This window comes from Microtus pennsylvanicus, chromosome 9 (genome assembly GCF_037038515.1).
Source record: "Microtus pennsylvanicus isolate mMicPen1 chromosome 9, mMicPen1.hap1, whole genome shotgun sequence".
In the NCBI taxonomy this organism is placed as follows: domain Eukaryota; kingdom Metazoa; phylum Chordata; class Mammalia; order Rodentia; family Cricetidae; genus Microtus; species Microtus pennsylvanicus.
Window position 1 is genome coordinate 77,142,235 of NC_134587.1, and position 14,243 is coordinate 77,156,477.

At 45.7% G+C, this 14,243-nt stretch overlaps 1 protein-coding gene across 2 annotated transcripts in view; it reads left to right on the forward strand.

Annotated features, from left to right (window-relative positions):
- The first annotated feature begins 1,528 nt into the window (after positions 1 to 1,528).
- The window catches only part of LOC142857741 (low-density lipoprotein receptor-related protein 2-like), a 49,183-nt gene continuing 36,468 nt past the window's right edge, over positions 1,529 to 14,243 (forward strand). For both annotated transcript variants that reach the window (XM_075986530.1, XM_075986529.1), the window contains exons 1-6: positions 1,529 to 1,644; positions 4,668 to 4,781; positions 7,091 to 7,210; positions 7,814 to 8,053; positions 8,883 to 8,996; positions 11,576 to 11,695. In XM_075986530.1, coding sequence (XP_075842645.1) covers positions 1,569 to 1,644; positions 4,668 to 4,781; positions 7,091 to 7,210; positions 7,814 to 8,053; positions 8,883 to 8,996; positions 11,576 to 11,695 — 784 coding nt within the window. In that variant the 5' untranslated portion in view covers positions 1,529 to 1,568. The remainder of the gene's footprint in view (positions 1,645 to 4,667; positions 4,782 to 7,090; positions 7,211 to 7,813; positions 8,054 to 8,882; positions 8,997 to 11,575; positions 11,696 to 14,243) is intronic.

Consider the following 14,243-nt stretch of genomic DNA (forward strand, 5'->3'; position numbering starts at 1 on the left):
CCAACCTCTAGAATTGTAAGGAAAGAAATGTCTGTTGACCAAGTCATATATCTATGGTAACTATATGGCTGAGACAGCATATAATCTCATTTAATTCAGGAAAGGTCCCAGGTGTGTGGGTTTCTGATACCTATCCCGTTAGCCTTCTGTGAGAACAAGTCTATATTCTCATGGCTCTGATTGCCTCTCTTTGACATTGAATATTATTAAATATATAAAATAATATGATTCAGAACATGAATACTTCAGAAAGAAACCAATATAATATCTTAGAAGATTTTGTTTAAAAAAACCAGGCAATTTTTAAAAAGTTGGCTTATGCAATCAGAGCACACAACACATTCAAAGAAAACTTCAGAGCATATGGCATTGTGGTGTCTCCAATTCGGTGTGATGGGGCCACAGTGAACATGAAGAGGAGGTACTAGTTAAAGAGAGGCTGTTGGCCTACAGCACTGCAAATACGGTCTAAGGAGGCACTTTGCAATTCATTTTTCTGTTTCTAATTTTTTCTAGTGCTTTATTGCTGTCTCTCATTCCTATAGACTAAAAATGCTCCTTGCCAGTTTAGCATAATAAATTCTAACTTCATTCTGTTCTTTCCAAGAAGCTGACATCCACCTCTCCCAGATTGCTGAAGAGAAAGAGTGTTGACTTCGCTAAGAAAACGAGGTGGGAGGTGCAAGGTGGGAAGCGCCTATGAAAATTCCTTCACCCTTCCTGGACAGCGGTGGGAGATAGGATGACCACTAGCTAAATTCTGCAGGCTCTCTTGGGATCATGCTTAGCTCGGTTCAAATTCAACTTGCCCAGTCAGTCATATGGACTGAACCAGGAGTGCTGTTCCGGACTTTAACAGTGAAAGAAGGATGTCTTTAGAGTCTTCATTACCATCTTTGAGACTGGGTCATAGAAAGGATTTATTATGCCTAGGTACACAGAAAGGAGGGTTGGGGGAGGGGGGAAGTGGGGCTGGAGGAGAGGCAGCGTCAGCGTGCACACAACACTCAGGGGTTGAGGTGGAGAGGAGAGAGAGAGGGAGGGGGAGGGAGTGAGGAAGGGAGAGGATGAGAGAAAGAGAGCACCAGGGTGAGAGACCGACTGAGACAGAGAGACAGAGGGAATTCTATGCTTTGCAAAGTGAGGGAAGAGCACCTGGCACACTGCATCACCTGAGAGGCAGACCTGCTTCAGGTCTGTGAATGTAAAATCTCTGAGTGAGATTTCCAGGTGACTCGTGAGCAGACCAACCCTTTCCATGTCCCCCAAGAGCCAGCTCCCAGTGAGCCTAGCGCTGTTTCCAGTCCCACTGACGATCGGGACACAAAGTCCCCACAATGCGAGGAGGCCTTCCAGGACAGCTGCAGGTCTTGCCCTGATAGTGCGCGCACAAGATGCGCACCGGCACACCCCAGGTTTGCATTCAGCAGCCTGCAAGGAGGCGTGGGAACTGCACCTCCGCCCCCTCCCCCACGGCGTCCTGCACTCCTTGCCTCTTGCTCCTCCCTCCTGGGCTTTCCTCACTCAGGCGCCAGGCGAGAACAAATCCCAGTCTAGCCTTCCCAGGCATGCGGTGCCGGATGCTCCAGCTCCTTTTCTCGTTGATGCTGGTGTCGCTGGGCAGCGTCGGGCTCTCAGGGGCAGGTGAGTGGGGCCGGTGTGCAGGGGCGCCCTTGGAAGGGTCGCAGCTCGGGTTTGCGGGGTGCAGGATAGCAGTAGTGTACTAGCAGCGCGCTGCAGAGGCAGACAGAAGGCGAACTTCAGGCGGCCTCGCTAAGTGTGCTGTCTGTCCCCAGCTGTGTGTAGGGTGTAGAACAGTGAGGCTGAGCATCCTACAGGAAGGGACCTGGATCACCCAAGATTGCCAGGCCCTTTGCAAACCTGTGAATAGGAGGAGAGGTAAGATCAGGGACAAAGATTTTCTTTGCTTCCGTGGAGTCACCCAGCAAAAGTGCAAAAGGAGCTCTCTCCACCCCTGAGTACTTAGAACACCTTACCTCTTAGATTCTTCCTTCCTTTAAGTCCAGACCCGGTGGGACTCTCTTCCTAGCTCTAGTTTCCCACCAGTCGCCATGGGATGGCTGCTAGGCACTGAGAACAGCCGCTCTCCAAAGCTGCTGGGAAAGAACGGACAGGAGCACTCCCTGCAGCACTGGTGGATGCCACTTTTGTAGACAGATCCAAAGGTGGCATCTGGAAGAGAGACGACGTGTCCCGGGTTGACTGAGACAGGTACAGTTCCCAGGGGATGAAGTTGCTAGCTGCTGATGCCGACAGAGGTCGGAAGCATGCAGCTTTTGAGAAGCACCTGTCTAGTGAGGCTGGCAATCTAATCCACCACACTGATGTGCCCGAGCTTACCCCGGGCACAAAGGGAAGAATGCACAAGTGAAGTCGTTTTATGTTTGCATTTTGTGTCTTGCCCAAGCCGACGTAAGGTTCTGACCCTCAAAATTTGTGCTTAACCTGCTGCAGCATCTAGGCTGTGACTGGTCTCCCCATCACTTCTGAAACAGGATTTAAAATCACTTTTTTTTTTTTTAACTAAGCAGTGATTTTACATCGTTGAGTATAAAGTACATGTGCTTTAGGACAACACTTATCTGTGTACTTGATACCATGATTACGAGCAAGCCACTATAAATTTAATGTCAATAGATGTTAGTAAGTACTTTATAAATGCCTTTATAGTAAGCACCTACTTGTATTGGGAAAGTATTGGAAAACAGTCTGCAGGTAATGCCCAGATTTCATATGTATTTTGGGTTCCTAAACAGATCATCTCTGAGACAAAGTATTCTTCAGTTGTGGTTCACCTAATAGTCTCAGTTTTTGACGGTGAATGGCAGCCCTGAGATCCTCCTGGAAGGATCGGCTACAAGAGGTAGCAAAGGAGCTAATGGCTGATGAGCATTGATTTAGCAGCTTCTGAGCCAAGCCGCTTCCTGTTCGCTTAAGCCTTCCATCTCCTTTTCAGGATCCCATATAGCCTAGCCTCATTGCATACACAACAAAACCGAGATCCCATTATCCGTGTGCGAGAGGATGCATGGGAGAAGAGGACTTGGCCACTCCACGATATGACTAAGGTTTTTCTTGTAGATATGAGAGAGAGAGACAACAGCCAGAGACGTCTGGAAGAGTCTAGAGCAGAGAGAGAAAGAAGTAGCAGAACGTGGCCCGCAGAATGGACCTGGTCAGGGTGATTGAAGTTGGAGAGAACAGGGGAGCCGGCAGCACAGCAAGAGATGGAGAACAGAGCATAGTGAGAGAGGGGAAGGGGTGAGAGAAAGTGCTGGAAGAGTAGAGAATAGCCAGGCACAGAGAGGGTGCATAGCTAGGAGGAGGGAAGGGCCATGAGGCTGGCCTGGGGGCTATGAAATGTATAACAAGTACTTGGGGATAGAGACTGAGGGAGCCTGGAGGCCAGCACTTTGTTATGCACCCACAGATCTATGTCAGTGGAACCATGTGTCCCCTCTGCCAGAGGTAAGGAGAACGACTTCTTAGGACACATTGGAGTCAGTCACCAGCAATCCCCCTGTAGTAGTTCAGGTTAAGCTCGTTTCTGGATATTCAGACACCTTGAGACCTAACAGTCAGTCAGCAAGTAGTCCAACCAAAATGCTCCAGCCCAGGTTGTTTGTGGACTGAGCTTGTTCCCATAGTAGCAGTAGCCAGACATTAGATGGTCTCACCAGCTTTAGTCACATGATAGCCTAGATGGAATAGGAGGAGATGCTAGAGGTGGCAGCTAATCCAGTAATAAACTCTATTCCTGGGGGTTTATTTTAAATGCTTTCTAAAAACTGAATTTGCCTTAAAATCGACCGAGATAGTGACACAATTGTAGAAGAAAACCTGTAAGACTGGAATCTAGTCTCTTGGGAGGAGGAGCTGTCTCACATCTGCTTTCAGGTCCACGTCCAACAGTTAGCGACCCAGGCTGCTGCTGGGAACAGAACTTGCTGAGTATTCCACACATGGTGCAGAGACTCCGGCAGGGACAGGCCGTATAGCTTACGTTTTCTAGGAACCAACGATTGTCTTTTCCTCTCTAAGTGTCAGTTCAATACTGTAAATGAGTACTCAGACCTTCTTGCAGCTTCCTTCGGAGGCTACTCCACTTCTGGCTTTTGGTAACCATTGAACACCAAACAATAGCTACAAGTTCATGACTTGAATGAAATAATATAAATTCAGTCTTTGAAAGCTTCCAAGTATTTATAGCATAGCCGTGAGAGAGATATTGTTAAAAGAATGTTGTGTTGGACCCCGAACGTGGGTCTGTACATGTCTAAGATTAAATGGAAGTACGTAGGCTCTAAGGTTTCGAGCCTAGACATTTAACTTATGTGTGCTCACTTTCCATGGCTTTGTGAGCGAATTAGATCTGGCATTACTACACCTGTGTCTACTGGTGCCCAAGTGTGAGTCTCCTCTAATCTAACAGAGAACAGGCACACAGTAAACCTCCCTGAAGCAAGTCTATGATACCAGGAGGACCTGGTTCTAAAGGAATTTCCTAGTGGGCCCAAGTGGAGTGGGAGGAGGAACTTAGTCTTCCTCAACACAACACTCCATGGCTTCTTATCATGGAGAAATGCCGTCTTAGGCTGTGGGGGCCAGAAACTCTCAGGACTCCGCCTCTTGTTTATTGACTGCAGGTGAAATAGAGTGTAACAGGACCCGGCAAGTGGCTTGTGGCGAGAAGTGCATTCCTGTGGCCTGGCTCTGCAATGGCGAGCAAGAATGCCCGGATGGGACAGATGAGCAGTGTGGTAAGCACTTCTCGAGATGCTGTTGTACACCAGCCCTGGCATCCAAGCCCAGGATGAGCATTCCCGACGTGAAAATCTGAAAGGCTCTACAACCCAAAGTGGTTTAATACAAACATGATACCACCACAGGACATTCCCTATCTGACTTCATGTGATGGGTTTCAGCCAGAAGACAGGTTCACTTAAAGTAGCATATAAAATGACCTTCAGTTTGTGTGTGTGTGTGTGTGTGTGTGTGTGTGTGTGGAGTATGTTGGAAACACAAGCTGCTTGGGATGCTGAGATAGGAGGATCGTAAGTCCAAGGCTGGCCTAAGCTATAGGCTGAGTTCAAGACAAACTGGAAGAATTATCAAGAGCCTGTCTCAAAATGAAAAGCTGGGGGGGATAGTATATACAATGTGCAAGACCCTAGGCTGATCCTTAACAATGTAAAAAATAGTCAGAATTATTTAGATTTGGGCCCATCCATGTGATACTTTAGTGTGCTTGTGTGTGCATGTGTGTGTGCAAAATAAATGGAAAAATCTTCAATCTGAAATACTTCAGAAAGGTCCTATCATTTCAGATCTAAGGTATATGATGTGTCTTTGTCTGACAATGTCCATCCTCGTGGCTTTTGTCCCCTGAGGGGATAGTCAATCACCTGAGGGGACAGTCAATCATGAGGAGTGTTCTGAGTGTCACAGGCTCTCAAAGACAAATCCAGTCGTCCTCAGGTATTAGTGGCGCCACTGTAAGAGCAGAGTTTGAACCTTAAATTTAGGCTTAAGCATTGGTGACCATATTTATTTAACTAGACTAATCCAGAGGCTCTCCGGGAAGCCTTGTAGACCTTAATACACAAAGCTCTTTTGTATGTAAATTGAGCAAACAAAGTACAAAACTTTTAGAAGCCAAGTTAAATATTTGGCGAATAGTTTGCTGCTCTAAGGCCCTGTTCTCAGTGCTTAGAGTATTCGAAGCCCCAAGTGGGTCACCTGAAGGCTAGTACAGACAGAAAGCTTAAAGGATGCATCTTATTCAGAGAGAGAGAGAGAGAGAGAGAGAGAGAGAGAGAGAGAGAGAGAGAGAGAGAACGAGAGCACCAATGTATGGGTGAGTATGCCCTTTCTTTGTTTATCCCACTTTCTTCTTCCTGGGTGGACACTTGTTGTCTCTAACTTCACATGAAATATTTGGTATGAAAACATTCTCAGGACTCAGGGTGAAGCTCCAGGGTTGAGGGTCACATGCAAATCCTGGGCTAAAGCCTCAGAATCCAATAAACAAGCAAATGAACAAACAGAAACAAGTGTATGTTTGTGGGTTGGAATACACTTCCATGCTTGCTTTGTTGTGTGGTCCTCGGGCATGCTACCCTGACTCTCTAAGTCTCCTTCTTAAGGTGAACTATTTGAAGGTGGGTTTGCTGCGAAATCTACTAGTTCCCCTGGCGTTGTCTTTGATCTGAATATAGTCTTGGCGATCAAAGGAATTCAAAGAGGTGGACTGTCTTGGCTTCCAGCCACCTGTAGGGGTCAGAATGTACCTGAATGGTTAGATATAAATAAACTTCAAGCCTGTTGTGCAAAACCCACCTTTCCTGTGTTTGTTAGTGGTGCATGGCTAGCTGCCACTTTAGACAGAACGCTTATAAAGTATCTCTGCCCCAAAACTTTTGCTAGGCTACAGTGTTCTCAACAGTGGCAGGGAGGCTAAGCTTTGAAGGCTCCTGGGTCATTCTTCCTTGTTAAAGTAGATTAATTGGTTAATCGTCAATCTCAGCTTGACCAGCTCTAGAACCATCCACTAGGCACATTTCTGGGCATGTCTGCAATGCAGCTTCCAGAGTTTAACAGAGGAGGAAAGACTGTCCCTGAATGTAGGTGACGCTTTTCCAAGCACTGGTATCCCAGAGTGAGTTAGAAAAAAAAGGGGGGCGGGGAGAGCCAAGTATGAGTGTTCATCTCTCTGATTCCTGACTGAGGATGTACTATGACCAGCCACCTCACACTCTGGCCACCATGCCGTCTCTGCCATGACGAACTGTATCCCTTATTCAACTGTTGACCGACATAATTTCTACTTCTCTCAAGTTGCTTCTGTCGAGTATTTTGTCACAGTAATGGGAGAAGTAAGCTATACCGTAGAGTTGCTGTCAGGAGAGTGAAAGGAACCAGCAAGTTCATGGTTGGGGTCAGTGTCGAACTTAGAAGTCTCCATTGCTTTGCTATTTTAAATGATATGACTTGAAATCCAGCAAACGGATGGACTCTGACAAACTCGTCTTCCTCCTTGCCTGCTCTTGAATCCAACTCTGGCCTGCAGAGGAAACTTGCCTTGGGCACCGGCAAGCCTGGCAGTGTGATGATGGGAAATGCATTCCTACCAGCTGGCTTTGTGACGGTGCCAGGGACTGCTTAGACGGCTCCGACGAGGTTAACTGTGGTAGGTATGACTTCCTTTAAAAGTTGCACCCATTTGTTATTTATGTATGCGCCTGTGCAGGTGGTATACGCATGCATGCATGGACCCCATGCAGCATCCCAGAGGACAGCTTGGGGAGTTGATGCTCTCTTTCCACCGCATGGGTCCCAGTGATTGAGCTCATGTCAACAGGCTTTAGGGGTAAGGACTGTTACTTTCCAGGCCGTTTCATCAGCCTTGTACCACTATTTTCAACAGCCCATCATCGGTCTGCTCACTCACATCATCTGTAGTGCTAACTGAAAGTAAGCCACGGAATAGCCTTAGGTTGTATGGGCTAAGCCAGATGTTATATTGTCTTTGGTGTTATAAAAGATTCTCAGACCTTTTCTTTGTATTTTTTCCCTTCAAGTTTATTAGCTTTATTGACTTTTTGAAAACTTATCTTGGGGAGAAACTTCAGTGCAGAAAGTCACAACCATGTCCCTAATGACATCTAGCTAGCATCTCTTAGCTATTGGTTTCATAAATAGAGTTCACGGCATAACCATAGTTCTAGCCTGGATAAGCATGTCTGTCATTGTCCCACAGTTCTGCCTCGCCCACCTAATTCCTGCCTTTCAGAGATCTTGACAGCGTGTCCGGACTACAAAATCCAGTGTCCGGGAAAGGCTCAGTGTCTGGATGCTTGGGAACACTGTGATGGCCATCAGGACTGTGACGATGACTCTGTGAAAGAACACTGTCCCCACAGCCGTTGCTTGGCGGGGCAGTGGCAATGCCAGAATCGGGCATGCGTCATGGCCAGCTGGAGGTGTGATGGCATTGACCACTGCGGTGATGCCTCGGATGAGGAGGGCTGTGGTACGTCTGGCATCCCCTTAAGTTTCGAGGGCGAGGTATAGGACGTGGACTGCTTTGTGCAGGCTACATTTAATCCCTATCCCTGAGGCTACCATCCTTTATCTAAAAACAGGATGCTCCCTAGCAAGAGCTGAGGCATGGCTATCCACGGAAACACAAAGGGCTGGGTACATAAAAACCCCTGTAATGTATATGCTAAATAAGCACTCCCTGGAATGTCCCCAGCGCTGATGAGCTAGCAGTCTCTAGAACACCTGAGCACCAGTCTCTGCAGGGAGCCTAGCAATCGTTGACAATTGTTCTCACATAGTGAACACTGTCAGTAAAAAACTCCCACTAGAAAGCACAAAACCCAACCCCAAAGTGTGGCGAGCACCACATTCCTCTCCTAGATGTCCTCCCAACCCCAGAAAAGTGCAGCCTCTGGTTTTCTGGAGGACTGAAATCCTATCCAAACTTTTGTGGAGTTAAGGCTGCAAAATTAAATGTGCTCAGCATCTAACATTTTGTACAATTAGGTGGTTTTTTAGAGGAATACTCTGTTTGGGTCAAGTGACTGACTCCAGTACAATTTTAATTCCAACTATTTAAAACTAGATCAATCAAGTTTAGCATGAGTGCCCAGATGTCTCGCTATTTTTACGATGGAGTCTAAAGCCCTAACTCCCTGAAAGACAAAAATCAGTTTCCAATGATAAGCTTTTCCTTTCCAATCCTCAATTGCTCGGGCTACGGAAATATTGGCAAGTAACCTACTGAAGGGAGAGTCCCTGATTACCCTCCTGGGCTATGAGCAATAGTGAAGAAGAACGTTCAACTTCCTCCCCAGCCACCTGCCCAGAAGGCGCTGTTAGCTGTGACGGAGGGAAATGCATCCCAGACTCTTGGATGTGTGATGGGAAAGCTGACTGTACAGATGGTACTGATGAACCCAGCACATGCGGTAAGAAACCGCTTCCTCAGCTTAAGACGGGAGGTGGGAAAATGGGATGAACTAGCTTACTGCCTTAGTTACTGGATTAATTACTGCACACTTGGCTGTGACAGAAGCAATTAAGGGGAGGAAGGATTGATTGTGGCTGGCAGTCACAGGCTGGGTGAGGGTGGGTTGTGCAAGGGCATCCTGGATGTGTGGCTGCTGCTTTCCTCATTTCTGCAGAATGGGAAGCAGAGAAACGGGGCTGAGGCTGTAACTGTAAAAGACCTGCCCCCAATGGCCCACTTTCTAACTAGTGAGTTGCCTGGTCCCAGAGGTCCCACGCTTCCAAGAATAGCACCATTATCAGGGGAGCGCACGTTCAAACTCAGGAGTCGGTAGGCGATGTTTCAGAATCCATCCCTAACAGTTACCAACGGGGCCGACTCCTCAAAAGAATGCTTAAAGTGAAACGCACACACAGGCCATTGCCTTTGTTCCTTACATTTTATCACATCACATTTCATCTATTACATTAAGGCTCCTAGCTTTGCTCTTGTGAATATGAGGAAAATCCCCTAACTTGCAAAACTTCAAGAGCAATTTTCATTCTGTAGGTTTACGGAGATGGGTTAGGTAAAAACCTAGATACTACACTGCTTCTGAAGTTTGCGATAAAGCCAGCAGTGTATCCACTAATGTTGGTAGAATCCACGTCACAACAAGGACCACGCCCTACGTTGAGGGTCAGCCATCTGCAGCACTATGTTCAGACTTCACCCAATCTAGGGATTCCTCTCCAGAAAGCCTTGGCTGAGCCTGGTGCTCACTGCTTTTGTTCAGCTTTCAGCTTGGGGATTTTATAAGATTCAATACAGCTTTGCAGATCCAGTACAAGAAAACACACAAAACCAATGGGAGCAATAGAAACCATTTGGCACCTGTCTGGGGGAGGAATGAATCAATCTGTTTAAGAAAAAAAATAAAATAGAATTCTCCAAGGACTTAACTGAGAAAAACCTCAGAAAGTATGTTTTCTGGTAAGGAGAAAGGTTGTTGAAAAATAACTCTGATTTTTTTCTTTCTATCTTTTTTTTCCTTCCTTCCTTCCCTCCCTCCCTCCCTCCTTCCTTCCTTCCTTCCTCCCTTCCTTTCTTCTTTCCTTCCCTTCTTTCTTCTTCTTTTCCTTTTTCGAGACAGGATTTCTCTGTGTATCCCTGACTGTCTGGAACTTAATATGTAGATCAGGCTGGTCTCAAACTCAGAGATCCACCTGCCTCTGGGATTAAAGGCATGTGCCACCATCACCCAGCTGTAACTATTTTTTTTGTTGTTGTTGTTCCAAGACAAGGTTTCTCTGTAGCTTTGGAGCCTGTCCTGGAACTCGCTCTGTAGAGCAGGCTGGTCTTAAACTCACAATGATCTGCCTTTCTCTGCCTCCCGAATGGTGGGATTAAAGGTGTTTGCCACCATTGCTGTAACTGACTTTTTAACTTTGTGGTTTGCACTAGAAGAATCACTGCAGGATCTACTAGGGAAGTTTCTTAGCTAGGGTTGCTATTGCTGTGATGAAACACCATGACCAAAGAGCAAATTGAGGAGGAAAAGGTTTATTCAGTTTACACTTCTACATTGCTGATTATCACCAAGGGAAGTCAGGATAGGAACCTAGAGACAGGAGCTGATGCAGGGGCCATGGAGGGGAGTTGCCCACTGGATGGCCTCCCCTGGCTTGCTCAGCCTCCTTTCTTATAGAGCCCAGGACCACCAGTCCATGGATAGCACCACCCACTGTCACCCACACTGGTCCTTCTCCATTGGTCACTAATTGAAAAAATGCCTTACAGCTGGATCTCATGGCGGCATTTCCTCAGCTAAGGCTCCTTCCTCTCTGATGACTCTAGCTTGTGTGAAGTTTACACACAAAAGCAGCCAGTGCAAGGAGAGAGAGTGGGCATCTCACCTCAAGTTATTTTGTCATTTGTCTCCTGTCCCCCATGCTTCTGTAGCTTTGGTGCCTGTCCTGGAACTAACTCTTGTAGACCAGGCTGGCCTAGAACTCACAGAGATCCGCCTGCCTCTGCCTCCCGAGTGCTGGGATTAAAGGCATGAGCCACCATCGCCCTTCCCCCCATGCTTCTTAAGACTCCCCTAAAGGCTTCTGAAGAAACTTTGTACTATAAGAACACAAGTAAGAGTTATTAAAGCACTAATGGCCAAACCTAAGTACAGCTTTGGGTCTGATTATTTGCATTCATAAATAAATGTACAGGGCCAAGTGTTCCCCTTACCCACGGACCCCACAGAAAGCACATAGGAGAGTCTCCGCTTTTCTACAGAAGGGAAATATAAATACACCAACCCTTGAAATTGTCTACATGATATCTTGGAAAGAAATGCCACTGCTGTGGTCCTGGACTTCGTACCTTTCCTGTTCCACGTAGTCTTCCCCTAGCCCCATTTTCCCAGCTGAGAAGGCAGGGTCAAAGGTTGTCTCTGAGTGCTCATCTGCTCCTCACCCAGCCCAGAAGGTGCCTAATACAACATGGTTTGTAAAGCATGAACCACCGAGCTCAATTGTTTTGACTGCTGCCTTATCCCCACAGGTAAAAACTGTTCCCTGCTGAATGGTGGCTGTGAGGGGTCATGCAGTGATACCCGCTGGGGTGTCCAGTGTTCCTGCATGTCAGGGTGGCAGTTGCGGCCCGATGGATGGAGCTGTGGAGGTCAGAGCTGGCTCGTCCTCTAGAAACGTTCTTATTGTGGCGACATGTACACAGCATGAATTTCAGGCGTTTTCAGTGTGCTGCTATTGTATTGGTGTTCGTGTTTACAGTGTACTATTCTCATCACCGTGCATTTCTAGCTCTTTTCACCATTCCCAACAGAAATGCTCTGTCTATGTAACAATAGCTTCCTAGGCCCCACATGCCTTAGCTTCTGGTAACTTCTCCTGACTTTCTCTTTCTGTGAGTTTGTATATTCTATGCATCACCACATAAGTGGAGTCTCTCAGTGTTTGACCTCTTGTGTGTCACATGTCTCTAGGGTTCATCCATGTGTCAGTATTCCCTTCCTTCTAAAGACTGAATGTAATTCTATTTTATGCTTGTTTATGCTTGTAGCACATTTTTCTATTTAGCTATTAATGGTGCATTTGGGTTATTTCTGCTATGTGTGTGTGTGTGTGTGTGTGTGTGTGTGTGTGTGTGTGAGAGAGAGAGAGAGAGAGAGAGAGAGAGAGAGAGAGAGAGAGAGAGAGAGAGAGAGCTGTAGGAATATAAATTTGAATCCTCCTTTTCAGTTACCTGACTACACTCCACATGTAGAATGGTGGAGCACACGTATTTCCACCAGGAACAAAATTCTAATTTCCTTGTCGATTCTAATTATTACTCTAGCTTGTGGGAATTGCAAGTCAATTATTGACCAAAGACTTAAACACTAGACTTAAGTTTAGTGTCCTACCTTATGGAGCGTAAAGAGCTTCTGTCATTGAACAAATATCCTTGTCCCTTCACAGCCAGTCCCCAGGTCTCTGCCACCAAGGATGGAGAGCCTGTGAACTAAAGTACATTGTATCTTTGTTCTGCATGTCCCTTTCAGCTGACCTTCTCCAGGTCATTTAATCCTTGGGTTTCATTTCTCTCTTTTGTAAAATGGAGCTATAGACCTGGGATGGCTGACATAAGATTTACTGGTCTTCATTATTCTTAATAATGTAAAAAACATATGACCAGTAGCCTACAGCTTCTATCTAGAACAATACAGGATGATCATTTCGGTTGAAGTATAGCACAAGAACAAAGGATCTGCTGTGTTAACTATGTTTACCCTAAGGACAGATCGAGCTCTGCTATCAGCCCTGTCTGTGTATTCAATGCTCTCTTTATGATGGACCTGCAGGTCTACACACCCGGAAGGCTATATAGGAACTTTAAAATTGCCTTCTGCAATGGCTTTAATCTTCAGGTTTCATCAAGAGACGTTAGGAATCTATTTTGAAGTTCATCACTTATAATTAGAATTTAATAAATCTTAGTAATTAAACTTAATTAAGTTTATTGTTTAAATGAAAACAATACTTATAAGTTATAAGATTTATGAATTCTTTATTTGCATTTCCCTGATCGCTAAGGAAGTTGAGCATGACCTTAAGTGTCTTTTGGCCATTTGAACTTCTTCTGTTGAGAATTCTCTGTTCAGCTCAGTGCCCCATTTTATAATTGGGTTGATTAGCCTTTTACGGTCTAGTTTCTTGAGTTCTCTATATATTTTGGAGATCAGACCTTTGTCAGTTGCAGGGTTGGTGAAGATCTTCTCCCAGTCAGTGGGTTGCCTTTTTGTCTTAGTGACAGTGTCCTTTGCTTTACAGAAGCTTCCAGTTTCAGGAGGTCCCATTTATTCAATGTTGTCCTTAATGTCTGTGCTGTTGGGGTTATACGTAGGAAGTGGTCTCCTGTACCCATGTGTTGTAGAGTACTTCCCACTTTCTCTTCTATCAGGTTCAGTGTGTTCGGACTGATATTGAGGTCTTTAATCCATTTGAACTTGAGTTTTGTGCATGGTGATAGATATGGATCTATTTTCATTCTTCTACAGATTGACATCCAGTTATGCCAGCACAATTTGTTGAAGATGATTGGGGGAGGGGGAGGGAAATGGGAGGCGGTGGTGGGGAGGAGGCAGAAATCTTTAATAAATAAATTAATTAATTAATTTAAAAAAGGATTTATGAATTCTTCATTCGAAGCTGGTCATGGCCCTCAGAATCATCTAGATAGGGTTGTAGCACACTTTTTGGGTTCTGACACACAGCAAGGCTTAGCTGGCTACAAACTTGACTGTGGCCATGCGTCAGTTATACTCCTGGAACTGAAAAGTGTTGTTATGTCCCAAGACTGTGTGGTTTAGGAGGAATAACATTTTCCTAAAATGTCCCCAAGGAACCATTTTCCTTCCTATTAAAACTAAATAAATCTCTCATAGTTTTGTCAGTTATCTGCTGGAGAGTCCTGTGTGGTTTTCGTTGTTTGTTTGAAACAAGGTCTCATGTGGAGCAGGGTAGAATTCAACTTAGAATGTAGCTGAAGAAGAACTTGAACTCCTGATTTTCTGGTTTTCATCTCCCCAGTACTTGGTGCATTTCACCAAGCCTAGTTCGTGAGCACAGGCTGTGTAAACCAATTGCACAAAAGCTCAATTCGGTGTCCTATCCGTGCACATGACCTTCTCGTTCCTCTTAGGTGAAGTGTTCTGTGGCACAAATAGTGA